Source organism: Callorhinus ursinus, unplaced genomic scaffold (assembly GCF_003265705.2).
Source record: "Callorhinus ursinus isolate GAN/ISIS: 27379988/994484 unplaced genomic scaffold, GSC_fseal_2.0 scaffold8, whole genome shotgun sequence".
In the NCBI taxonomy this organism is placed as follows: domain Eukaryota; kingdom Metazoa; phylum Chordata; class Mammalia; order Carnivora; family Otariidae; genus Callorhinus; species Callorhinus ursinus.
This window is the reverse complement of record NW_027397070.1, coordinates 58,516,872-58,543,629: the sequence shown is the minus strand read 5'-3', so window position 1 is coordinate 58,543,629 and position 26,758 is coordinate 58,516,872. Positions and strand designations below refer to the sequence as shown.

General features: G+C 47.3%; 1 protein-coding gene and 1 pseudogene across 6 annotated transcripts in view; one reads left to right on the top strand and one right to left on the bottom strand.

Annotated features, from left to right (window-relative positions):
- The first annotated feature begins 472 nt into the window (after nt 1-472).
- Nucleotides 473-26,758, top strand: part of KCNK10 (potassium two pore domain channel subfamily K member 10) — a 134,838-nt gene continuing 108,552 nt past the window's right edge. For 4 of the 6 annotated variants that reach the window (XM_025870459.2, XM_073895700.1, XM_073895699.1 and 1 more), the window contains exon 1: nt 7,849-8,146. In XM_025870459.2, the coding sequence (XP_025726244.1) occupies nt 8,095-8,146 (52 nt within the window). In that variant the 5' untranslated portion in view covers nt 7,849-8,094. Of the gene's footprint in view, nt 583-4,277; nt 4,604-7,848; nt 8,147-26,758 lie in introns of those variants that run through there. The other 2 variants (XM_073895698.1, XM_073895701.1) reach the window with 2 other exon arrangements.
- Nucleotides 24,850-26,652, bottom strand: LOC112822717 (insulin-like growth factor 2 mRNA-binding protein 1 pseudogene; annotated as a pseudogene).

The window sequence follows — 26,758 nt, the reverse complement described above, 5'->3', positions numbered from 1 at the left end:
GACTACTGCAGAGATCAAGATAACTTTATGTAATTAGCTCTGAATAAGGAATGGTATTTTGATCTATAGATGAGTGGGGACCTGGTTTGATTTCTACTTCCATCCCTAACTAGCCGTGTTTACTTAGACAAACCATTAGCCTCTCCAAGCTCCAATTTCCCCCTTAACAAATATTTAGGTGTCTAATATATGCCTGACATTGTTTTAAATGAAATTGTGTTAATAATAGTACCCATCTTCTAGGATCATTATGAGCAATAAATGGGGTATTCTTTAAAAAGTGCTTGCTATGTGCCTGGCAGAGTAAGAAAAATCTGATGGATTAAGTAATAAGAATGATCCCTTAAATCTGCAAATGCCTGCACAGTTTACAAAGCACTTTCACAAAGCACTATTGTCTCATTAAGCACGGTTTACAAAGCACTTTCACAAAGCACTATTGTCTTCTTAAGCAACGCTGGAGGTACAACTAGCCAGATATTTAGTACCCCATTTTGTAGATGAAGAAACTGAGTGAAGCTTGGCACAATTCACCTGCTTGGTTGCACTTCTTCCTGAAGAGGATGGCTGGCTAAAATACTCGTAAGTTGGTCACATATTTTGTGCTTATTGCTTATCCTTATTTTTAAAAAAGATTTTATTGATTTATTTGTCAGAGAAAGAAAGAGAGAGAGCACAGGCAGGGGCAGCAGAGGCAGAGGGAGAAGCAGGCTTCCTGCTGAGCAAGGAGCCCGAACCCAGGAACCTGGGATCATGACCTGAGCCGAAGGCAGAAGCTTAACCAACCGAGCCACCCAGGCACCCAAAAGAGATGCTTTTAAGAAAAGTATGGGTTAGCAAAATTCTTGTACGTATTGGTAAAAGGGTAGAAAAATTACCTGACATGAAGAAGAAGGTGTTGGATAATTTAATTTCTAATTGGTAAGGGTCTTGCTGCTCTTCATCTTCATATAAGTATTGAACATTTTAAGGAAGGAAAAGATTTAGCCTGGAAGTAAGAAAAACTTTGACCTTAGCAAAGTTTCTTAAATTTTGAAAAAGCCTATCAATACAGGGTTTACAGTTTCTTTCATTATATATATTTAGTATTTTTTTGTATTTAGTATTTTTTCTTTTTTAAAAAAATTCTTTACTTAAATTCAGTTTAGTTAACATATACTGTATTATTAGTTCCAGGGGTAGAATTTAGTGATTCCTCAGTTGCTTATAACACCCAGCGCTCATCACATCATGTGCCTTCCTTAATGCACATCACCCAATTCCACCCCCCACCCAACTCCCCTCTAGCAACTCTCATCTTGTTTCCTAGAGTTAAGAGTCTGTTGTATTTAGTATCTTGAATGGTCATATAAATTGGAATGCTATTCAGAGGTGGAAAACTGAACCAGGAAGTATCTTGAGATGACCTCTTCCAAATCTTATTCTATGATTCAGCAAACTTTTTTTTTAAATTTTAAAAAGATTTTATTTATTTATTTTACAGAGAGATAGCAAGAGCAGGAACACAAGCAGGGGGATTGGGAGAGGGGGAAGCAGGCTTCCTGCTGAGCAGGGAGCCAGATGTGGGGCTCAATCCCAGGACCCTGGGATCATGACCTGAGCCGAAGGCAGATGCTTAGCAACTGAGCCACCCAGGCACCCCTCAGCAAACATTTAGATGACTTAGTAGTAGGAGAGAAAAGTTCTAACACTACATTTGTTATAACCATTTTCAACCAAACAAATATTTGCTTTAAAGCAGCAAAAATGAAATGAATATATTTCAAACATCCCCATTAGATGCTGAGACTCTGTCCCACCCCATATGGAGCAAAACCTTTTCTATTGACCAGACTTTCCCAAGCCTTTCATTGGCTGCTTGAGAGAAGCATCTGTCAATATGCTGGGACAGTAGGTCCCTCTAAAGGATTTTCAACTCTGCAAGCTGAAAGACTTTGGGAATAAGACTCACGCATAAATAAATAGGTTATTGAAACCATGCAAGACTTCTACATGCCTTAAAATTTTGGTTCAAGTTAAAACCTTCCTAGAATGACATGAAAATCTGAGCTCATTTATAATGGTGTGTAACCTTGCTGAATTCTTATTTTAAAATTTAGTAAAATACCATATGCACTTGTCCAATTGGTGTACATATGTGAAAACGCTCATTCTTCCCTGAAAGATGGCCTTTTGAGGGATAAGAAACAAAGATAAATTATTTGACTAAGGCTAGGACTCAGTCTGGGGAGAAACCTGAGTGAGCAGGGATACAACCGATTTCTATTCCATGGATATTGTCATGGACACTGAATTTATAGAAGGTGTTGAATTCTTTTAATGACCTGCTGTAGTCAGGAAATCATTTTCTTCCGTCTTTGGCTCAATTTATCTTTAGCTACATCATGACATTAAACATTACGAGAAAGCAAATGAATTTGGATTTTTTTTTTAAGATTTTATTTATTTATTTGACACAGAGAGAGAGAGATCACAAGTAGGCAGACAGGAAGGCAGAGAGAGAGGGAGAAGCAGGTTCCCTGCTGAGCAGGGAGCCTGATGGGGGGCTCGATATGGGGCTCGATGCAGGGCTCGATTCCAGGATGCTGGGATCATGACCTGAGCTGAAGGCAGACGTTTAACCGACTGAGCCACCCAGGCGCCCCTGAATTTGGATTCTTAAAAAAGTCACTGTCATAAAAAAAAAAATGAAGACACTTTTCTAGGATAAAATACACTAGATAGAAATAACAAAGAAATGCAATCTTTGACTGCATCCTGGTTATTACCAAACAACTATAACTTTTCTGTGTGTTTGAAAATTTCAAAAATAAAAAAAGTTGAGGGGAAAACAACAACAACAACAAATTCAGCTCCATCTTTTTTTTTAAAAAAGATTTTATTTATTTGACAGAGAAAGACACAGCGAGAGAGGGAACACAAGCAGGGGGAGTGGGAGGGGGAAAAGCAGGCTTCCCGTGGACCAGGGAGCCCCTTGCGGGGCTCCATCCCAGGACCCTGGGATCATGACCTGAGCAGAAGGCAGATGCTCAACGACTGAGCCACCCAGGCGCCCCTCAGCTCCATCTTTAAAAAAAAAAATTACCAGGGATTATGTATTGGTGGTAACTCAGAGAGAGGGAATCCCTTAAAACATGTTTTATAAGAAGCAGGATTACAGCTTTGTATATATTTGGTAAAATGTTGGGCACAGTGCCTTATGGGAGCTTAAATAATATTTTCTTAAGGACTGAAATTTAACAGAGAAACTTACAAGGGAAGAGGAATGTAGTTCCTCCTTATGAAACACCTTCATCAGTCTGATGCTTTAAGTACAACTTCTTTGGAGTTCATATTATGTTGTTTTCATTCATTGGCAATCAGAGGTTTGAGTCACCAAAATAAATCTTCAGGGTTCAGTACACAGAGTTTGCTATTGAGCAGTGTGACATATGACACCCTCTGCCCTTTAGCTACTGATGTGTCTCCAGCTTTTCCAAGCCAAAAGCAGAACCCGAGATTAGAACAACATATATTTAAGGGTGTGTTTTGCAGATGCTGGTTGGGACATGAAGCCAAATGGAGGAGGGATTAAATGCTGAGAACAAAGGGGAAACTTTACTGGGGAAAACGTTTCTGGGAGGAGAAATTTAAGTTAACTTGAACGCATAAACTCGTCAGTTTTACCGCAGAGTGGGTACACGGGGGTGGGGGGGTGGGTGAGGATGTCTTGACAAAAGGACAGGGAAACCTCTCTGTAGTTCTCTGGAGGAGAGGACCTGGAGGTGTCTTGGGGGTGGGGAAGATCTTGGAAGCTGGGGATTTCTTCTGGACTTCAGGGAGAAATGATGGAACCAAAGGGAGAAATTCAAAGCAGGTTAATGAATTCATTCTGGTATTCGTGAATTCAAAGCAGAGTCTCATCAGCTCTGTCCTCCAGCTTCTGTTTGCCGAACCAGCACTAGGCAGGATTCCCTAGGCTGCTCCATCACTCCCTGCTATTCTGGGTCCAAGACATTCTCCCGCCTCACGCCGGACTCACGCCGGACTCCACGTTCCCCTCTTCTCTGGCTGAGCTGTTTTTCGCCAGCCACTCGGAGAGACCGACTCCCCGCGCGGCAGGCAGCACCCCTCGGCTCTCACACTCATCCCGGACTGAGGCGTGGGGAGGGGGTAGGGGAGCCACCAACTCGCGGAAAACTTCCTCCTGGGAGGTGACTGGGGTTTTCCGGCTTCCCGCAGCCCTCCCGCGCGGGGGCCGCACGGCGATCGTTAAAGTAGTGTCGCAACTATTGCAGGTTCTGGGCTGCAGAGACCCGGGGCGCCCCGCTGCAACCCTTCCCCGGCAAGGACCCGCGCCCTCTGCCACCGAATGCGCCCAGGACGCGGCCGCAGCCGGCCCGGGGCTGCTGGCGGGGGACGGCCGGTGCGCGCCGACTTTGCGCCACGATGCTTTGTTGTCCTGCCGCAGGAACCCGAGGCGGTCTCTTTCCACCAGACTTAACCCGCCCGCAGCAATAGCCATGGAAGTTGCGGCGGCACGGAGGGAGAGGGAACCGCTCGGCGCGGCATCTATTTTGGATGTTTTTTCTCTACACAGTCCACTTCTTTCCTCCTTCTTGGGGTAAGTGGAATCTAGTGCGTAATAACGAAGGGGAAGAATTGACGGTGATGGAAGGGGATTGCAGTAACACAAAGGGTTAATGTGATAAGTTGTTTTCCTTGGGGCGTTGGGGGGGGGGGACTCTCCCTTTATACCCTCCATCCCCCGCAGTCCATTCCACATACGCAGTTTAGGAGTTGGGAGTTGATTTCAGGCACGTTAGCGGAGGGGTGCAGGAATTACTTACTTAATTTTTGGTGAATCCCTCCCCACTCGTGTCGTCCACATACTGAGAAGGGAGAATGGAAATGGAGGAAAGAAAGCCCCAGAGGTTGGGGGTGGGGGGTGGGGCGAGTGATTTAGCAGAGAGATCCTAAGGGCCTATGACTAGGGCAAGTCCTTATCCCACATCAGGCATTCCGGACCCCTGATCCTGCTCCCTCACCCCAGTAGGTCCATCCTAAGCCTTCCTAAAACCATCCTGCTGATGCTTTTCTGGGGTAAGGTTCTCCAAGGGCCCAGTATAACTTCTGAGGAAAACCTCCAATCATCTCATCCACAAGACCTACTCAATACATTGTTGATTGATTGACTGAATGATGCACCGTAAGGCTACATTTTGTGCCATGGGAATTTGCCTCAGATAGTGAACTAATTCCCTGATGGAGGCCTTAGGGCAGCAGGGTAGCCCAATTCATTTTGCAAAGGAGGAAGGGCTGCAGTCCTAGATAATATAGTATTTAGATCCTCGACCCCAAAGAACCCATCTGACAGCGTCAGGGTCAAGATTCATGGATCCAGGGACCAGATGCTCTCCCTTGGGTTTGACTCTCTGTGTTGTGACCTTGGGCATGTTCCTTTAAGTCTCTGAGCCTTGATCTTCTCATCTGTAAAATGAGGCCAGTTAGAGCTTCTTCAACATGACATATAGAAGATAAATGGAGAGAAGTATGAGGCTGTGAGGGGCCATTTGATACATGTCAGTCTTGCTCCCCTATCCTCAGAGGCTTCGGGAGAGAAGGTGTCTTTCCCAGGGGGCACTTCTCTCTGACTCAGATGCAAGTAAAAACATTGCATTGCAGTGACTGGGCTGGAGCCCTCCTGCCTGTGAGCAGTTGAGAGGGCGGAGTGAAGCTCTGAAGGCTGTCTCAGGAGCTTAAAAGCAACTCCCTTGGGGTTTTGGGGCAGAATTCACACACATACTAGTGTCTCTGGGGGCATGGCTGGAGAAGCAGAAATTCCTTGTTTGTCTCATTTCCATGTCTCCTCCATCCTCTCAGCCTTCTAGTAGAGGGAAACAAAGTGTGGAAATGGACTCCCAGAGAAAGTGGCGGTCAAGTGGCTTGGGAATCTGCGTCTGCAGGGCTGAGGAGTCAGGGTAGCACCATCAGATTGGTACCAGGTGTGCCTGAATGAGGTCTGCAGAGAACTCAGGGTTCTGGTCCCAGCAGCCTGCAGGGTCAGTGACAAAGCACTTACCAACCCTTCCCACAGAGGACAGTGGACCTCTGTGGATCTTGCTCTGGAACTCAGAAGCCTGGATGTGACAGTGCGGGAAGGATGATGAGAAAGAATGCTGCTGTAACAGGGCTCCCAGAAGCCTCAAGGTGCTAGAGTGGCATACATCTAGAGCACAACTGCCAGTGTGCGGCTTTAGGGCCACAGTGGGCAGGCTTGGCAATAAGCCAGGTAGTCACTCACTCTTTCATAAGTAAGGGCAGCAACAAACCTAGCTGGACCTCGTGGGCACTAGACAGTAAGACCCCTGAAAGCAAGGTCCATACCTATGTCGTTTTTCCCATACCACCAGCACCTGGCACAGTGATGGCACGTAGAAGGGGTTAAAGATATATGTCGAGTGGACAGTGAACGGAGAGTAATTTAAACTGCTTTCTGTCCAACACTGCTTCATGCAGCTTATGCCTTCATTTAGCCAGTATTTCTTGAATATCTACTATGTGCAAGTCTCTGTTGCTAGGAGCCGAAGTAATTTGTAAGCATCCTTCATATCGGTACTTCGAGTGGCCCATTCAAGAGCATCTCAGCACCACCTGGCTCTTCTGGAGATCGAGGCCTCAGTGGGGGTAGGGGAAATGCGCCAGGTTCAGCCTCTTTCCGGGAACATGTGTGGGGTCCCTTCGCACTTGCTCCTGCTGGGCCCCCTGGATCCCGGGGCCGCTAGGTCTTGGCAACTCCACTTTCCTCTGGGGCCGTGGCGTCTCTCTCCAGCCGCCTCCAGGGCCTCCGAGTAGCTGCCCCAGCCGGGCGGCAGGTAGCTGGGGAAGGGACCGGGCTGCGCCTGGGGAGCGAGCTTCCCCGGGTGGGGAGAGCGCGGCCAACGCGGAGCGGTCCCAGAACAAAAGGCTCATGGCTGGCACCGGCCTCCTCCGAGTGCGCTGGGGACGCGGGTTCGGGGCGCAGGCGGGAGAACCGGGCGCGGGAGGGGGCTGGAGTGGAAAAATGAAGTGAGAAAAGAAGGCTGTGTGTGTGTATGCCCGGGGTGGGAGCGGCGACAAGAGGTCACCCCCGAGGCCGAGGTCCGCGGCGGGGCCGCCGAGGCCCTTCCTCCGCCTCCTGCAGCGCCTTCCAGGCAGCCAAGCGTGTCTCCGGCTGCAACTCCACCGAGCGCACCGCGGCCGCCTCCACGCCTGCCCGCCCGCCGGCCGGCCGAGCCAGTAAGTAGCGGGGCGCCTGGCGCCCGCTCCCCGCCCCGCCGCGGCTTCCGGCCGCCGCGCCCACCGCCGCGCGCCGTCCCCCGCCGCCCCGCCGCCTCGAGGGCGAGTCAGCTCCCGGCCGCTGCTCCCGGCCGGGCGCCCGGAGCCCCGCGCGCCTCCGTGGCCCCGCGCCTTCACCCGCCGCGCGCTCTCCCGCCGCGGCTCGGCGTCTGCGGCGCGCTGCGGGGAGGGTCGCCCTCGCCGCGCGCTCCCTGGGTGCAGCGCCACTCCCACGTCCAATGGCTTTCGGGAGGTGGGGAGTGGGGGGCGTCGCCCGGGGGCGAGGAGCCGCGGCCGGGGTGGGGCGTGTGCGCTGTGCGCGGCCGAGCGAGGCTGACGTGCCCGCCGGAGCGCGCGCCCGGGCGAGTGTGTGTGTGCGGGAGTGTGTGCGCACACGCCTCCGGGGGCTGGAGTGACACTGCAGTGGGTTTCTCCCTCGCGCCGGCCCTCCGGCTGCTCAGCCCCCCACCTGCCGCCACCGCGTTTGGGAAGCAGCTTGGCTCTTTTATCTTCCTGAGCCTCCCTCTCCATCCACCCCTCACCAGTCTTACTTTTCCTTTCACCCAGGGGGCTGCAGCTGGCCACCCCTCAACCGGTGCCAACACCTAAGCCGTTTGCAGTCTCTCCTTAGCCAGTCTTTTCCACTTATCCTTCTCTGGGGTTCCTCCACGAGCCAGTCCAAGGCTCCCCCATCCTTGGAAATTGTTTTGTTGGACTGCTGTACCGAGGCGTGTAAAGCTTGAGGACTTTATTATTATTTTGATTCTTTTCATTTCCTCCCCTCTGGGCAACGGAGCAATGAAATTTCCAATCGAGACTCCAAGAAAACAGGTGAACTGGGATCCTAAAGGTTGGTATTTCCTACTTTTGGCGGCCCGCGCCCTGCCTCCATCTCCGGCGTGCGCGCGCTTCCGTGAGTGGAAGCACTCTTGCTCCTGGCAGCGTGTGTCCTGAGGCTGGAAAATGCGCCTGGGAGCCGCAGCGCGGGTGGGAGGAGGGCGGAGGCAGCGGGGGTTCCAAACCCAGATAGTGCCTGTCATTACCACATAATCATTGTCCCTCCTGGATTGTTCCAAAAACCTATTTAGAGATACACCAAGCCGGCTGTTTGGCTTGAAATCACACCAAGTGTCGGTATTTGCTTTTGACTTTATGTGTGCGTGTGTGTGTGTGTGTGTGCGTGTGTGTGTGTGTGTCCTTCCTTTGTTTCTGATGATCTTTGTCTCTCTGGCAGATGGGTGGGGTGCCTCCCCCTGGACCTGGAGCTGCGCCGCCTGCCCAGGGTGTCCTCAGTGGGAAAGGTTTCCTGGCAGCAAGTGGGGCTTGGATCTGCAGCAACGGTCCCTGGAGGTGGCCCTTCTCGGAGGGCATATGGAATAATGGAGCCCGGGGGGCCTTTGGAGTCTTCCCTCAATCTTATTACCAAACCAGGCAGCTAGTTTGGCTCAGATCGGAGTAGGGGTGGGAGGGGGGAAGGGTTTGCAAGAAGGGTGGGGCTGCCAAGGGCTGGGGAGGGGGAACGGAATGTGTCCGCCTGAGCAGTAGTGTGGTTTACACGCTCTGATGCATGTTGGACAGTGTTCCCTCGGCGCAAAAGAGAGCGACTAAGACAGATTTGTGTGTGCCTGGCGTTGACCACCGTTCTGTAATTAGCATACAGATGTTAAGGCCCCTCCTGAGTGATTGGTGTGGGAGCAGAACAAGTTGAAACCAAGTGTCCAGTTTTGACAAGAATGTGCTTTATCATTTCTCTCAGCTCCTCTGAAGCTGGGTCGGGCTAGGCAACACCTCTGTGTGTATTGGGTTGAAATTGGTTTATTTGATGTGTGCAGGTATGTTTAATGCTTTTTTACGAGTGCATTTATTCTTTTCTCCAGACCAGAAAAGAGGAAACCCACTTGTTTGTTGAGTGAATGTCTTATAAACTGACTGGCTATTATAGAATGAGGGAAGATGTGTTGCCTGTTTCAACCCTGAAACTGTTACACCTTAATACAACCCAAACCCAATCCACTTTTGTCTGTTGATCTCTGGAAAGTGTGCCTTGGTTTATTTTATTTTATTTATTTTATTTTTTGATCCCTGTAAAATGTATTTATTGAATACCTACTACTTACCAAACGCTGTCCCTGGAGGTATAGTCAGAATAGTATAGACAAAGCCTTCTTGGAGTTTATAGTGAGGGAGGCAGACCTAAATCAATCAATGCACAGAAGAGTGGATAATTACATGTTTATGTATGTTCCATGAAGGAAAGCATCAGGATTTTAAGAAAGTGATAGATTGACAAGGATCAGGGAGGGTGGGTAGTCAGGGAAGGTAGTCAGACACTTGTACTGAGACCTGGAAGATATGTAGCAATTAACTGGCTACTGAGGAGGTGAACTGACCTAGAAGATGAAACAGCAAGTGCAAAGGCCCTGAGGTAGAGGGGACATGTGTATTTGAGGAACTGAAAGGCAGTTTTCATGGCTAGAGTGAACAGCAAGGGAGAGTGGCTGGTGGATCCATAGGGTCAGACCCCAGAGCCTCATGTTGTTGCAGGTAGGGTGGGGCTGTGGGGTGGGGGCAGAAGTGTTGCCTTTATCCTAAGCCACTGAAAGGTTTCAAGCTGAGGAGAGACATGATCTGAACTGAGTTTCAAAACAAGTGCTGTGTGGCTCTTGTGGATGTGAGGGACCAGATGCCATGGTGACATGGACCAGGGTGGTGGCTGTGGGATGGAGAAGTGGGTGGGGTAGGGAGCTATGGAGGGCAGAAAATCAACAGGTTTTGTGTAAATAGAGTGTGGACATAGAGTCATTGGAATGACTGGGAAGGCAGCTGGGGCAGGACCAGTCTTGTGGGAAAGCTCGTGAGTTCAGTCCGGGGCTTGTTGAGGGGGAGGGGGGGATGTCCTGAGCCATCCAAGAGGTGTGTCAAGTGGGGAGTTGTCTAAAAAGTCATATTGGGATCTTCAAGGAACTCTGGTCAGGATGGAGGGCAGTGAAGCTTGCCTTGGCTTTGAGAATATGTTTCTATATGATCATCATTGTATATATTTATATCACACTGCTAAACACAGATGAATCCAACATTTTACAGCTTGACACAGGGAAGCAGTACGCAAGTAGCATCTCCAGTCACAACTGATGGTGCCAAAAATGAAAAGACTCTGATAAAAATACCAACATTTAATGAGAAATCTTTGCATGCCAGGTGTTTTATGCACATTATTTCATATAGTTATTCTCATAATACTTACCCAATGATATCAGTGCTTTGTCCCCACTTGATCGGCATCAGGATACCACTGAGCTATCTTCCAGTAAGATGCTCTGACTTCATGTACAATTGTTCATGGGTGAGGGTGACAGTAGTCTTTTTTAGCCAAGGGGGTGGAGGCAGGAGAGAGGTCAGGAGTGAGGGTGGCACATCTCACACCTTATAGAACTATGTGTCAGGTGCTGTGAAGTGCTTTACATATATTAAAAAATAAACAATTTATTATTAACTAATTACAATTTAACTAGAAGAATAAATTATTTAGTCTTCTTTGTTTAATCTTAGGAGGAAGTTGCTGTCCCAATTTTATAGGTGAGGGAACTAAAACACAGAGAGGTTGAGTAACTTACCCAGGGTCACACAGCTAGTAGATGGTGGGGTTGGACTAGAACAGGGGTCCTTATACATTCTTTGAGTCTATCTCTTAAGTCTATCTCTTAAATTATTGGGACCTCTGGCTCTTGCCTGGTGAGGCTTGCAGAGCTCAAGGACTGGGGAAGCTCATTGCAAGGAGAAAGGAAAACAATAAAAAGGAGTTGGGAGGGGCAGGGGAGGGAAGATTGAAGGAGGAAGAGGAAGAAGAATGCCTTTTCTACTCATTCCTTTCTCCATTAACCCATCTGGCCAAACAGCATCTCTTCCTCTACCTCTGGTGGGCCTGTCACTGGCCACTGGACAGACTTTGGGTCTGTTCTTTGGAGGTTCAGGTTTACACAGACAGACCAAGTATATTTAGCAGGGCAGGGATGACGGGGAACCTAACATTAGAATAGAACAGGGGAGAGACAGCTCTGTGGACTGTAGGATTTGAGTTTTAACAGACTTGAACCTTCAGGTGGAGATGCTCACAGATTGTGGAAGGAAGTTGTAATTAGGATGTTTTGCTCACAGTCCCATTACCTGACAATTTAATAGCACAGAATGAAGGTGGATTGAGAGCAGATTGGTTTTGATTGCACTTGCGTGAATTAAGCGAAGCACTTTCAAGAGGTTTAGGTGCAAAAATAAGACCTAAATATAAAATGATTATTCTCTGGTGAGCTATGGCCTTCCTCCGTATTTGTAAAGCTGAGCCTACAACAAATAGAGTAACTGCTTTTGTGGGACCAACAGAAAAGTAGACTGGCACTGAGTCTTGGCTTTCATGTGCATTTTACATCGCTGGGGTCACTTGTGGTTGATTTTTTTGCTGAAAACTGGGATTGGTTTGCTGTTTTGGGGTATCTTAAGGGCTTTTAAAGATTTTATTTATTTATTTGAAAGAGAGAGAGAAGGACGAGGAGGAGAGGGAGAGGGACAAGTGGACTCTGCGCTGAGCATGGAGCCCAACTCGGGGTTAGATCCCATGATCCTGAGATCATGACCTGAGCCAAAATCAAGAGTTGGGTGCTCAACCAACTGAGCCACCCAGGCGCCCCTCTTAAGGGCTTTTAAAAATCAGTAAGATCAGCAAACGATATTGCCACACTTCAAGTCAAGCAGATCAATATGGTACAGAAAACTCTGGATTTGGGGGCAAAAGAATTAGTTTCTAGAATGAGCCATAGCGATTATTAGCCATGTGAGTTTGGGCAGCCCATTTAACCTCTGGGTTTCGCCCTCCTCCTTTGTGCAAAAGGGCCATTGACATGGCCTCTCTGACCCTATCTCTGCAACCTCTCTCTTGATTTGACCTCTGGGCTGCTTGTCTTCATTTTGTTCCTCAGGTGTATCAAACTTGTTCCTGTCTCAGGGACTTACACTTGTGCTTTCCCCTACTTATAATGTGTGTTCACATGGCTGGCTCCTTTCCACCTTTGAATCTCAGCTCAGATGTCACCTTTTTAACAAGCGCTTCCCTGTCCCACCTGAAGACCTCTCTTCTTGTTCCCCAGCCCGGTCACTTTCTATTATGTCACCTGCTCAGTTGTCTTCCTGGTACTTGTCATCATCTGAAAGCATCTTACTCATGTGTCTCAGATGATGCCAGCCTCCCTTGCTAGCATGTGAGCTTTATGAATGGAATTTCCTGTCTCATTGACTGTTAACGTCCTTAGTGCCCCCAGGAAGAGCCTGGAATGTAGTAGGCATTTAGTAACTTTTGCTGAATGGATGGATGATGAGTGGGGGATTGGAATGGAGAGGATCTCTAAGTCTTCACGTATGAAGGAAATTCCAGGACTCCTCCAAGCTACAAAGGGCAAAGTAAAACTAAGGAAAAATGAAAGCATATCCCTAAACAATGGGGTATCGGAAAGGATACAGATATTCCCTCTTCTTGCAAGCTCCCATTTCTCTGAAGTCTCCAACAGACTTTTCCTTCTGTTCTCCCTTTCACCAGGAGTGAGAAGGCGGGGCGCTGGGGGGGGGTGGAGTGTGGAGGTAGGGGCTGGGGCAGGGAGGCCATGTAGCCTGACAAAGATATGGTTGGTGTCCAATTAGTAATTTGGCTCATGTTGGCCATTGACCCGTAGCTCTTTTTAGGTATTTAAATCTACTTAAGGAAGAAGCAAAGCTTCAGAGCTGGAGCTGTTTTTTGTTTTTGTTTTTGTATTTTTTTTTTTAAGGCTGCCTTTTCAGTGCATACTTTAATGCAAAATTCCAGAGAGACCTATATTGTATGTGTATAGCACCTTTCAGTTTACAGAACACTTTTTACAAATTATCTCATTTGTTCTTTAAACAACCCTATTTTGGTTGATATTGGAGCCTCAGACTTACTGATGGGAATAGAAAGAAGAAATGAGTTATTTGGGGGCCCAAGACTACAAACAGGCAGAGGTGGGGCCAACCCAGTCCTTTTGACGCTCATGTCCAGGATCATTTCCCTCAAGCTTTCCACCCTTCCAGGGTCTTTGTTTATCTCACACGCTTTCATTGCCTCTTATCATACAAGGTGTATTCAGAAGTTTCTCTGAGAGATTTAGAGGAAAAAGGCTCTCGGTTGATGGGTGAGTCCCAAGTCCATGGCTGTTTTTGGTAGGTCATGCACTGGCTGGCACTTTATCTCATGAGTTCAGTTGAAGACCCTTGGATTTCACTTCTGCTCTCCTGGCTAAAAAGAGATTTCAGCATCTTGTGAAGGTGAGCCACGCTCAACTTGCAAGGTTGCTTGAGCGCTCTCTTTATTAATGATTGTTTCCAAACACCAATTTGTATAGCTTAGATTTTCTGGAAAGAAAATCGTCTATTTTTGATTTAATATCCAACTTTCAGGAGATCGGAATTCCAAATGGGATTAATAATGTACCAAAATCACCACAATTATCCTAGAAAGTAAAAAGGAAAGACGGTTCCAAAGATTGTCTGGGCCAAGATTTGGTTCAGGGTTGTTTTCCGGCAGGGTCTGAGGGAGGTTCATCATCCTCTTGCCAATGCCCGCGATTGCTGGGTAGAATTAAGATGGGGCAGGTTGATTTTGCTATTTCACCCCGTTTCCAAAACGTATGTTTTGGCTCTGTAATAGTCTGCTCAGGCTATCGTAACAAAATACCATAGACTGGGCGGCTTATACAATGGAAATTTATTTTCTCACAATTGTGGACACTGGAAGTCCAAGATCAAGGTGCCAGCAGGGTCGATGTCTGAGGAGAGCCCTTCCCTTGGGTTGCAGATGGCCACCTTCTTGCTGTGCCCTCGCAGTGGAGAGAGAACACTCTGGTGGCTTCCCCTTCTTATGAGGGTTACCAGTGCTATTGAATTAGAGCCCCACCCTCATAACCTCATTTAACCTTAATTACCCCCTTAGGGCTCTATCTTCAATACAGTCCTGTTGGCAGTTAAGGTTTCAACATATGAATTTTGCAGGGGACACAATTCAGTCCACAACAGCCTCTATATTAACATCATAAATCAGGTGCATTCAAAAAAGACATTGTGCACTTTGCAGGAAATTGGAACACTTCTACCACAACTGAGATATAGCACAAAGGGTATCTACTATAGGCACAGAACTAGGGGCCCTCTGTTGGCAAGAGAAAGGCTATTGAGATAGTGGATCCTTTTTACTTTTAGTCCATAGAGAATTAGAAGAGTTTAATGAAACAGAATAAAGCCATTTTACTGATAGCCAATTAGAAAGTTTCAGTTTGGATAGCTTCCTTGGCCGATGCATAAAGGTAAATTAAAGGGAGAATCTTCTGCTGTACTCGGATTCTGTTCTAAAGGGCACTTACAAGATGAAGCAGATGGAGATGGAGTCCGTTAGGGGCTCAGCTTTGTATGACTTGGTAATGGAATCTACCTAAACGGGGCACCAGCACCATGTCGGTTACACCCACCTGGCAGATGTTTTTATGGTGGTCAGCAGGGCTATCCACTTTTGGGCTCTGGTCTTGGTGGTTTTCTCAGTGGAGACTTTACTGTTGATCTAGGTCAGGCTCATGCCTATTACCCAGGACGGAGAAACAAAAACCTCCTGTTTAATTTCGAGAACATTTATTTGTGGTTTGCAGACGGAGTTTGAGATTTTTTTTTTCTCCCTTCATAAGTGTCTGGGACTGAGTACTATGAATAAAAAATGAAACCTGACTTTCGAATCCTCCGTTTAGGGTTGGGGTGGTGGCAGTGGTGAGCGCCAGAGCCCTTGGTGGGGGGGGCAATGGTCACGGGGTGGGGGGAATCATGTTCTCTTTCTCCTCCATTCCCAGAGTCAGGGAGTTGGGAGAGATGGGTGTAAGAGGTGGTATGGAGGGATAGGTAGGTAGGTAGATAGGATTTCAGGGGATTCCGTTTCCCATACTGCCACTAATTTTGGTTCCATGACTTCTCGCTGCCATGGAGGGGACTTTGAAGCAGAGTAGAATGGTGGCACAACATAGGATTTGGAGAGTTAACTGCTGCAGTACATAACCCACATCATCACAGGGAACTTTACCTCCCTCCTTCATTCCTATTTCCCTTCCTTATTCCTTCATTCTTCTCTCCCCCTGTCTTCCTACAGAGTTCTCATCTCAATTACTATCTCTTATGCAAAGGATCCTAATTTTTTTTTTTTAATTCAGCTACCCAATGTAGAGGTGGTAGTAGTGTTTTCAGTTTAAAAAGAGATGCTCGAAGAGAGTGCAGATTTGCTCAAGTGTTAGGAATCTGGAAGTCATGGTGGCCTTTGCAGAGTGGCCCCAAATGCTATTTGTATTCTTTTTTTTTTTTAAGATTTCTTTATTTTAGAGAGAGGGAGAGAGGGAGTGAGCAGAGGGAGGGGCAGAGGGAGAGGGAGAGAGAGAATCTTTTTTTTTTAAGGTTTTATTTTTTTAGTATTTTTTATTATGTTATATTAATCACCATACATTACATCATTAGTTTTTGATGTAGTGTTCCATGATTCATTGTTTGTGTATAACACCCAGTGCTCCATGCAGTATGTGCCCTCTTTAATACCCATCACCAGGCTGACCCATCCTCCCACCCCTCTCACCTCTAGAACTCTTCAGTTTGTTTTTTAGAGTCCATCATCTCTCGTGGTTCATCTGAGAAACAGAATCTTAAGCAGGCTCCACACCCAGCATGGAGTCTGAGGCAGGGCTCGATCCCAGGACCTCAAGATCATGACCTGAGCTGAAATCAAGGTCAGGCTCAACTGACTGAGCCATCCAGGTGTCCCTCTATTTGTATTTCTAAAACAATTTTAATACCAGGAAAATGAGTTTCTTATGTGTAAGCATGTCTGTAAGCCCCCAAAATATCAAATATTTTAGCAGGATAAAGACAAATAGCATAACTTATCGAATTTAATGAGCCTGACAGTCTGTATAGAGATGCTTGGTATCAGGTGTGATATTTGACAATTGAACATTGACTCACTTTTATCATATGAGATGAGAAAGCAGTATCCAAATGTTTAAGAAAAACTGATGGGAGAAAAAGCTTAGAGATGAAAGGATTCTATCCATTGACTTATTTTTTTCTGTCTGCAAATTTGGGGTAATCTATTGTTACCCATTTTAACCATGAACCAACCTGGGTCAGCTCCCAGATTCTACTGGTTGAGAATATTGCCTTAGACTAAAGGCATTCATTTCTCATATTGGAATTTGAGGCCATATGGGAAGTAGTTATGGTAGATTTGGTTTAGCATATACATCCTTAAACCCTGGTAGATGTAAATGTATGTTATATTCAGTTAACTTAGCTTCTGGGCTAGATGCTACCCTCTCTACAGCTTAAGGTGGAAGGATCTGGGTTCTAGTGCTGGTTCTGCCACTCTTATGGTAAAGGAGAGAGTTGAGATGTTGATGGCTCAGTTACCTTCATGCCTTGATAGTCTTAGATCGCCTGGGTTCCAGTTTGAGCTGTATCACTTACTAGTGACTGATTTTGGTGAGTAGCTGCATTTCTCTGTGACAGTCTCATCCGTAAGGTGGAGATGATGATAGACTGTCTTCCTTTTTTTTTATTTAAAGATTTATTTATTTATTTGAGAGAGAGCGAGAGAAGAGAGAGAGAGAGCAGGGGGTGGGGCAGAGGGAGAGGGAAAGAGAGAAAGAATCATCAAGCAGACTCCCTGCTGAGCGCAGAGCCCAACACAGGGCTCCAGCCCAGGACCCTGAGATCATGCCCTGAGCCAAAATCAAGAGCCGGCTGCTTAACCTACTGAACCACCCAGGTGCCCCAGCCTGTACTTCCTTGATTCATTATGTGGATCCAATAAAATGACCAATGATCCAATAAAATGCTAACTCTCAAAAGCATCTTGGAGCATTGCAAAGGTTCCATGAGTGTTCCTGCGTTATGTTCCTATCACGGTTGAAGGGGTTCCCGTTCTGTGAAGTCACAAAAGACTACAGCTCCAGTCACTTGAGAAGCATCTCTTTCATTTTCCAGATCATCGGGGAGGGTGGCCTGTTGCACAGCCCCTCTTCCTGGGACTCTCTTCAACTGTCAATATTCTTATCCCGGGTTTAAAAAAACCTAGGTTGTTTGGGTCAAACCAGAGAAAAGACCAGAGGAAAAAACATAATTTGGAGTCATAATACTTGAGTATTATTCTACCAATAGAGTTCTTGTTCTACCAATTTTTTAGTAGACAGTAAATTGGGCAAGTCATTTAACCTTTTTGAGCCTAAGTTTTCTCCTGGGTAAAATAAAGATCACAGTCAGCACCTGCTTCACAGTTGCTGAGATGATTTAATGAGTTAATAAACGTGAACAAGCTTTATAAACTGTTAAGTTCTAAACCAGCATTTCCCGAAGTGTGTTCCATAAGATACAAATTAATCTCCTCAGAAGCTCTGAGGGAAAAAAAAATGGTTTCATGGTTTACAGGATGGTGTGTTCTCTCTCATTCTTTCCTAGAGAGTGGGTATTGCTGTGTAAGGAAAACTTTAATATTTGGTGGCTTAAACCAATGACAAATATTTATTATCTCATAGTTTCTGTGGATCAGGAATTTGGGAACAGCTTAGCTGAGTGGTCTGGATCAGGAGTCACTCAGTGGTTGTGGTCAGATGTCAGCTAGGGCTGCTATCATCTGATGGCTTGACTGAGGCTGGGAGATCTACTTCTGAGATGATGTGCTCATGTGACTTGCAAACTATTTCTGGTTGTTGGGGGAGAGGCCTCATTTCCTGCCAATATGACCCTCTCCACAGGCTGTTTGAATGTCCTCCCAACATGGTGGCTGGCTTCTTCCAGAGCAAGCCATTTGAGAGAGAACAAGGCAGAACCAATGATGCCTTTTATGACCCAACCTCAGAAATCACATATTGTTCCTACAACCACAGTCTTTTCATTAGATGTGAGTTACTAAGTTGAATTCATACTTGGGGTGATGAAGCTGACTTTGGAAGGGAGGAGTAACAAAGAATTTGAGGACATATTTTAAAATCACTGTAAGCATTTCCCCTTCTTATTTATTGAATATACACTAAGTTCCAGGTATTCTGCTAAGTGCTTTATAGCCATTATCTCATAAAATCCTCTTTATAGTCCAAAAAAAAAAAACCAGATGACATTATTATCCCTGTTTTCTGAATGAGGGGACTAAGTCCCACAGAGCCTGAGTAACTTGCACAGAGCTATGTTATAGTTCTATGGCTTAAACTGGGTCTGTCTGTTAATGTTGGAGCTCTCACCTGTACACTGCTTCTGGTCATCCTGTAGTACAGAAGCCTGGTTGATTTTGTCTAGCTCTGCATTTCCCACTTACCACAGAACAATGATTCACGGACCTCCATTTACCCTTCCTACTACCCACTACCCAAAATGGTATTTCAGAAAGACAGTGAGTATGATGATGCTTTATATAAAATATGAATATATGGTCTTGTAATAGATCCCAGTATGCCTACCAGCCCAAGCTGGTTATTCAGATACAAAAAGCATCTATTGAGCCTGTCACCCTTGGGCAGGTGCCATGCTATGTGTACATCTGTAGAACATTCACCAAGAAATGACCACACGATAAGCCCAATTTCTTCTGAAACCAGAGACCACGTGATGACTCACTGGCCCACTTCTTCTCCAGATTCCCCTTCTATGACAACCCCCTTCCTTTACAGATCCAGTGCCTGAAAACCCAGCCTCCTTGGATAAAGCCAGAAGAACAGGACATCCTTCAGGCTGAGCAGCAGAAATGTCAGGGAATGGGTGTCTGGTGTGTTTCTGTAGCAGACCTCGTGTCTGTACCGTGTGACTGAAACAGAAGTCAGAATGTAGCCAGCATGGCAGGGATGGCGTGCTGGGGGATGAGGGGCCCAGCCAGTGCATGGGAAAAGCCACTGGTGGACAGTGCTCTGTGTCATATTTTGAGTAAACTTTTTTTTTTGACTACCTTGTTGCTTTTCCTGCACGTTCTTGAAGAGAAAACAATTTCCAGGAAGGATGCATTCGATGCCTTAGAGGGTCTCATGTTTCTGAACACAGCATGCCTGGCTTCTTCCTGAGGCAATTTTACATTCTGAGGAAAGTTTTGGAGCTTCTGTGTCCTGAATGAGAGGAGAGTGAAGACAGTTTCTTTTGAGTGCCACCACAGGCTTTGTTGAATATGTCACTTCCGGCACAAAATGGCAAAGAGGCCCTAGGACTGGGAGAGGGGGTTGAAAGAGGCTGCCGGAGCCCCCTCCCCCTCATCACATTCTGGAGCCAACTCTCATGGCATCTGTAACCATAGTAACCACAGGCTGCAAGTTTCTCAGGATGCTGATATGCCATTGTACTTACCTTCTTGTCTTGTTATTTCCCCCTCTATTCTTTCATCCAGGAATGACCTTCCCCGACCCCCTGCCTCCACTTACCCCTGCAAAGAGATGGACTTTCAGAGGGTTTTCACTTCTGACTGATTCTTCTATTTCCTGAAGCCCCATTTTCACTTCCTGGACCTATAACTGGTTCATTATGAAGCAGACGAAGCCACATGCACATCATTTCCTCAGCATTTCCACTTTTACTATGAACAATTGCTCGTAAGTCATCTAGTATACATACCGTAGGTGTGATTGTAACTGTGCAGAAGGATGGTGGCTCGTGGCACTCTGTTTCAAGTAACGCTCCTGTGGTTAGTCTGGTTGAGATCTCGGGAGTATTTGGACGTGTTGTAAAAGAATAGGGAAAGCCAGTGAGGTATAGTGAGGAGAGCACTGGTCTCAGGAGACCCGGGGTTTGGTGCCGGCTGGAGAGTGAAGTGTGCACGGCGCATGAAGGTGGGGCAGTGGGTGCTGGCCATGGTATGCAGGGTATAGTAGGTCCTATGAAAGACTTTTGTTGCTTTCTTAGAATAAGGCGAAGGCACTGAATGGTTTGAAGTAGGAGGATGACACAATCAGATTTGCATTTTAAAGATTATTTCAATCACTCATCAATTAAATGGTTGATTCAGCAAATGTTTATGGAGGATGCTTCCAATGGGCCAGGCGTGGTGCTGGGTGCCAGACTCACCTGGGGGACTTTCTGTCTCCTTGTAAGAAACATAGGAATGTTTGAAAAACATCTAGGCAGGAAAAAAGCTCTTCTTGGCATCTTTGTTTTACGATAACCAATTCCAAACTTCTGGTTACAAATGGGAGGTGTATCTTAAAACCAGGCTGTGCATTTTCAATTTCTGTTAATTATAATAATCTTTTCCCTGGCTTTGTTACGTGGCCCTTGATTCTGTCATAATTTACATATCTGTAGTCAATGAATTAATAAACCAAAAACTATGGAGTGCCTGTATTTTGTATTTCAGACGCCTTTCAGGAGCATTTGGCTATCAGTCTAGCATAATGGGCCTGAGAAAAATTGCCAGCATCCCCCTCATACCCACTGTCACTTTGTGTCTGGAGTGTTGAGAGGCATTGTGACATTGGGGTATTTCTCCTTTGACTATAATGGAAACCCCTGAGTCTCTGTGGCCTCAGCTCAGAAGGCCTCCCAGAAGCCTGAATTAATGAGACGCTATGATGTGCGGGTCCCTTTCTTTGGCGGGGTGAGAACACAGCTTTTATAGGAGCATGAATGCCTGCTGTCAGGCAATAATGTCTGCATTCAGACTCAGTTCTAAAGGCAGGCGGAGCCGACAGCCACAGGGGGTGGGATTTGAGAAGCCCTCTAAGTCCTTGTCTATTGCTGAGCCACATCAGTCCTTCCCATGACCATCAGATCGCCTGAAATCTATGTTAACTCTTCATCAGCAGCCTTTCATTCATCTGCGTGGTTATCCATAAACATTTATTGAGTGAGTGCCCGGAGAAATGGGGCTAGGCACCAGACACAGAAAGATGGAAAAAGACCTGAGGCTTTATACCCAGAAAAGTCACAGTTTAGCTGCTGAGCCAGGTGCATAATCAAGTATCGTGATATACCATGATAAAGGTGCTGATAGAGATATGGATTAAAATGTCATCTCCAGAACACATCTTGTTAAAATGCAAATGTCTTTCTTTGGGATAACATACAAACTCTCAATTACCCATCCGTGCAGCCAAGTTAATCAAGTTTCTAAGAGAGAGCTGGGCAAGAGGGAATGGAACACAGGACCCAAATTGATGGGTTGGTGTAAAGTAAGGAAGTGAAAAGTCAGGAGCAGGGAACACTGGCCTTGGGAAGGAGCCACAGAGGGTGCACCTGGAGGACCCTGGAAGTGAAGGCTGTGTGATGGGGGTGGGGGCATGAAGGTGTCTCAGGGGTAGAAGGCAGAAGGTACCCAGAGGACAGGAAAAGGGCATCAAAGGCAAACTTGTGTAATGTTATCCAGTTCACATGAAACTCACTTTAGGAATTGGAAAGACTTTTTTTATTTTATTTTATTTTATTATGTTATGTTAGTCACCATACAATACATCATTAGTTTTTGATGTAGTGATCCATGATTCATCGTTTTCGTATAACACCCAGTGCTCCATGCAGTACGTGCCCTCCTTAATACCCATCACCGGGCTACCCCATCCCCCTACCCTCCTCCCCTCTAGAACCCTCAGTTTGTTTCTCGGAGTCCACAGTCTCTCATGGTTCATCTCCCTCTCTGATTCCTCCCCCCTTCATTTTTCCCTTCCTTCTCCTAATGTCCTCCCTGCTATTCCTTACGTTCCACAAATAAGGGAAACCATAGGATAATTGACTTTCTTTGCTTGACTTATTTCACTGAGCATAATCTCCTCCAGTCCCATCCATGCTGATGTAAAAGTTGGGTATTCATCCTTTCTGATGGCTGAGTAATATTCCAGTGTATATATGGACCACATCTTCCTTATCCATTCATCTGTTGAAGGGCATCTTGGCTCTTCCCAAGAAATTGGAAGGGACTTTTGAGACCTGTAAAGGGAAACACTGGAGTCTACAGAGGTCAAGTGACTTGCCTTTGACCAGACAGCAAAGAGGGACAAAGCACATTCTTTGCATCCTTATCTGCTAACCTCCATTATTCAACACTGTGTCTTAAGGTAATACCAACAGGTGCTGGGGCCTCTTTTGAAACCCTTCCCCTTCCTTTGGGAAGAATTAATGAAGAGCTATAGCTCTGTAGAGCCTAGAGCATATTAATTCTGAGATTCCAAACTAAATTTTATAATAGTATGGTGGATGTGAGTGTATATTCAGCCTCCTGGGGAAGACATCCATTCATTTGTTCAGTGAATATTTACTGCATGTCTTCTTTGTGCTCAGCAGTGTTCTAGGCCTGGGGGTGCAGGATTGAACAACACAAAATCCCTGCCCTCCCAAAACATACCTCCAGGCCAGACCTCTCGGTCTGTCTTGTAGACACTCAGGTCAACTTCCTCTGCATCGTAGAAATTTTTTTCAGATGCACATTTGACACATGAAGGAGTTTAAGCAATCTTATAATAAGGATGGAAATGAGGCCATTCTGGTGTTGCATTGCTCTGCAAAAATGTTTAGTTTGATAAGTTTGTAGGGAATGAGTGTTGATCCTGCTGAAGGCAGCAACATTCTGTTAGAGAATTCAGTGATGTCGTAGAAGGCCTCAGAGCTGCCTACTTTGTACTGGACTTTTTTTTTTTTTTAAGATTTATTTATTTTATTTTAGAGAGTGAGAGAGAAAGAGAGGTAGAGGGGGGAGAGGCGGAGAGAGAGAAAGAATCTCAAGCAGACTCCCCTCTGAACGCAGAGCCCGACGTGGGGCGCGATCCCACAACCCAGAGACTAGACCAGAGCCGAAATCAAGAGTCGGACAGCCAACCGACTAAGCCACCCAAGTGCCCCTGAACTTCTAAGAAGAATCTTTCTTCACTAGGACTGTGTGGCCTGTGCCACTGGGAAGGGAGGAGAGTGTGAGTCTCCCCCGTGATGATGACGTGTAAATTATCTCTGAGGAACTGCAAGAGGCCCAAATGTTAGGTACTTAAATACTTTGTCTTTCTCATTCTCTCTCTCTGGCAGATGGGAACTTCTTGCTGCTACACATGATTCCCAAAGTGTCTAAATTTACATATCTTCTGAATAGGGGGAAATTGGGGCGTCTGCTGGTTATGAACCTGGCAGTCTCTTTGCTGCATCTGGGATGCTGGGGCAGACTGAGGCCAACAGACAGTAAAGTATGCCAGCCTGGGTCATGAAAGCTTAAGGAGGCAGCAGCCGGTTGGACTGGCTGGGTGTCCACTGAGAACCCTGGGGGTGGGGTGGGGCTGCAGGAATCTCACCTGGGGTTTGAGACAGGGTTGTGGTGAGGTCACATTGCCATGCCAGTTTTCAGCTGAGTGGCTGGGAGAGAGCTGTACGAGCCATCCTGCTAGTGGCTTCCAGAAGTTTCTGTTCTGTTTTAAACCAGTTCTGGTGATTGAGGGAACCCTGCCCAGTGGTAGTGAGTGCTGATGAGGGTACCAGTGGCCCTGCTGCTGGAGATGAGGGGGTGTGTGATGACAAGCTGTGTAAGAGCCCACGTTTGTCCCCCAGCTCTGCCACAGCAAGCGGCTGGTCTCAGGGGCTGACCTACCTCTCTGTGCCTTAGCGTCCCCATCAGAGATCCAGAAATGATGATAACATGCATCCCCTAGGGTCTGTGGGACTTATATGAGACAGTGGGCACAAAGAATAGAATTCAGTGCCTGGCACACAATCATCATAACCGATGATGACAATAGTACTGGTCCCACCCATTTACCAAGGGTTTCTCTGCATCAGGCACAGTGCTCGGTGCTTAACACACATGATATACATTACTCTTCACTTTGCTTGTTCTTCCAAGTTAATATCCTAAAGGGTAGCCTCATGACCTGGACGCTCACGGCTTCCAAAGAATCTGCACATAGTGAGGGCTCCAGGGCTCTAATTTTTTTTTTTTTTAAGATAACAGCTTTATGGAGATACAATTTACATAACAAAATTTACCCATCTAAATGTACAATTCAGTGTGTGTGTGTGTGTGTGTTTTTTTTCCCCCACTATATTCACAGAGCTGTGCTACCATTACCACCATCTGATTTTGGAAGATTTCGTGACTCCAAAAGGAAACCTCATACCCATTAGCAGTCACTCCCTATCCCCCCCCCCCCGCCGCCCCGCCATTCTCTCCCAGTCCTAGGCAACCACAATCTACTTTCTGTCTCCATGGATATGTCTATTTTGGACATTACATATAAATGGAATCATATAACATGTGGCTTTTTTTTTTTTAAAACCTGAAGGAAATTTTATTTCTCTTCCCACTGGGGTCTGGCCCACCCTCTCGGTGGGACCTGGAGAACTTACTTAAACAATCCACGTTTAAAAGCACCCTGAGCTAGAAATTTCCATGGTGACACCCTGAGGGGTGGGCAGTGTCAGGCCAATTGGTTGGGCGTGTGGGGCCGAGGGATCAGGGTTCCTCACTGGAACGTCTTTTCTCAAGCAAGTGGGCAAACCTGATCTACATCCCGGCCCAAGTGTCCCTGATTCCCACTCATTCTCAGGCCTGCTGGGGAGAACGCGCTCTCGATTTCAGCCCGTTGTCCTTGAGTCGACGTGATGGGGAGGGGCTGGTCACTTCCTCCGTGCCTGGGCCTGGTTACTCTGTCCCTTTTGGTGCAGCTGTTTAACTTGGGCCAGGATGTCTCGTATTTTCCTCTGGGCCATCTGGCTGGTATAAAAATGTCCGATGATCTTGACGATGACCTGGTCATTTTCATCCGGGGTCTGGTCTCTTGGCACCACCACCTCGGCTGCTCTGCAACTCATTCACTGTTTTGCCGCCTTTGCCAGTGACCCTGCCGGCAGCTGATGCCGGCACCCGGATGTGGGTCTCCAGCTTTACTTCCTCCTTGGGACCAAAGAAGTTCTCCTCCTTGAGTTTTCCATAAATTCTTCCCTGACCCTTAAACTGGGCCTCTGGGGGTCCAGTGATGATGACCATAGAACTTTGGAGTCAGGAGTTTCAGGAGGAGCAATCTTAATGGAGGCACTGGCGAAGCGGGAGAGCTGTTCGATGTGCTGTCCCTTCTTCCCGATGATAGCACCCACTGCCTGCGCCGGGATGAACACCTGCACCATCTCTTGCTCCGGAGCCTGCATAAAGGAGCTGTAGGGAGCAGCCCCAGTGACGCTGCTGGGAGGTGGCGGGACCGCACTGGACGAGGCTGGAAACAGACCTACAGCCGTCAAGTTCAGGCCGGGGATGAGGTGTGACTGCAGACTCATGGCAGCCACGTCATTCTCGTAGGCCTCCCGAACTTTCTTCATGATCTCCTGCTCCGCCCTGCAGCAGTTCTCAGTGGCCCCCTCCACAGTGATGGTCCTCTCGGGGTTATAGAGGGTGAGGTCCTGCAGCGAGGAGATGGTGATCTTCGTCTCTGTGTCCTGTTCCACCTTCTTCAGGTTACGCCCTTCCTTGCCAATGAGACGCCCCACAAAGTTATTATGGGCCAGGATCTCCAGGGGAACCTCATCGGCCGTTTTGGTGTCCTTTGCCTCCTTATGCATAATCTCCAAGATCATCTTACACGCAGATGAGCAGCCCTCAGGGGTCGAGTGGACGCTGATGGTCTTCTCCGCAGTGCCTGCATTCTCCTTCCTGTGCACATCTATCTTGGACTGGGTCTGTTTCGTGATGTTTCGGATGGTGGCCCCCTCCTTGCCAATGATGGCACCCACATACTGGGTTGGGACCAGGAGCCGCAGGGGGATATCCACTTGCTGCTGCTTGGCTGGGGCCCCCGCTGCCACAGGGGAGCCCTGGCGGGGCTGACCCCGAGAGCCAAAGCCTCCGGGGCGCCCATTCTCAGGACCCGGTGCTATCTGCTCATCAGGAATGTAGGAGACTTTTAAGGCGTGGTTCCCCAGCTGGTGGCCGTTCAGCTTCATGATGGCTTGCCTGGTCTGTTCCCGGTTGGAATAGGTGACATTCACCACCCCAGTCTCACTCTGGGTGTTCACTTGCTCGCAGTTCTCCCCTGTACCGTACTGAGCAAGCAGGCTGTCCAGCACTTCCCGACGGAGCTGGGGTGGGATGTTTCAAATCTGAGTTTTCCGACTCCTTTGTTTTTTGGGGACTGAGTGTTCAATCTCTAGGCGTTTTCCTTGCAATTCGACTTTCCCGGAGAAAGTTTCGATGGCTTTCATCGCCCAGTGCTCATTGGGGCAGTCCACAAAGGCATAGCCGGACTTGACCAAGAACTGGCCGCTGTAGATCTTGTGCTCCGCAAACACTTTCTCCAAGTCCGCGGGGGTCACGCTCTCGTTGAGGTTGCCGATGTACAGCTTGTTCATGGTGGCGGTCTCCGGGCGGGATGCGGTCCCTGGCAAGGCCGAGCGGGCGGGTGCGGGCGGCGAGCCTCCTAGGCCGAGAGGCAGGAGGCCGGCGGCAGCAGCCGCA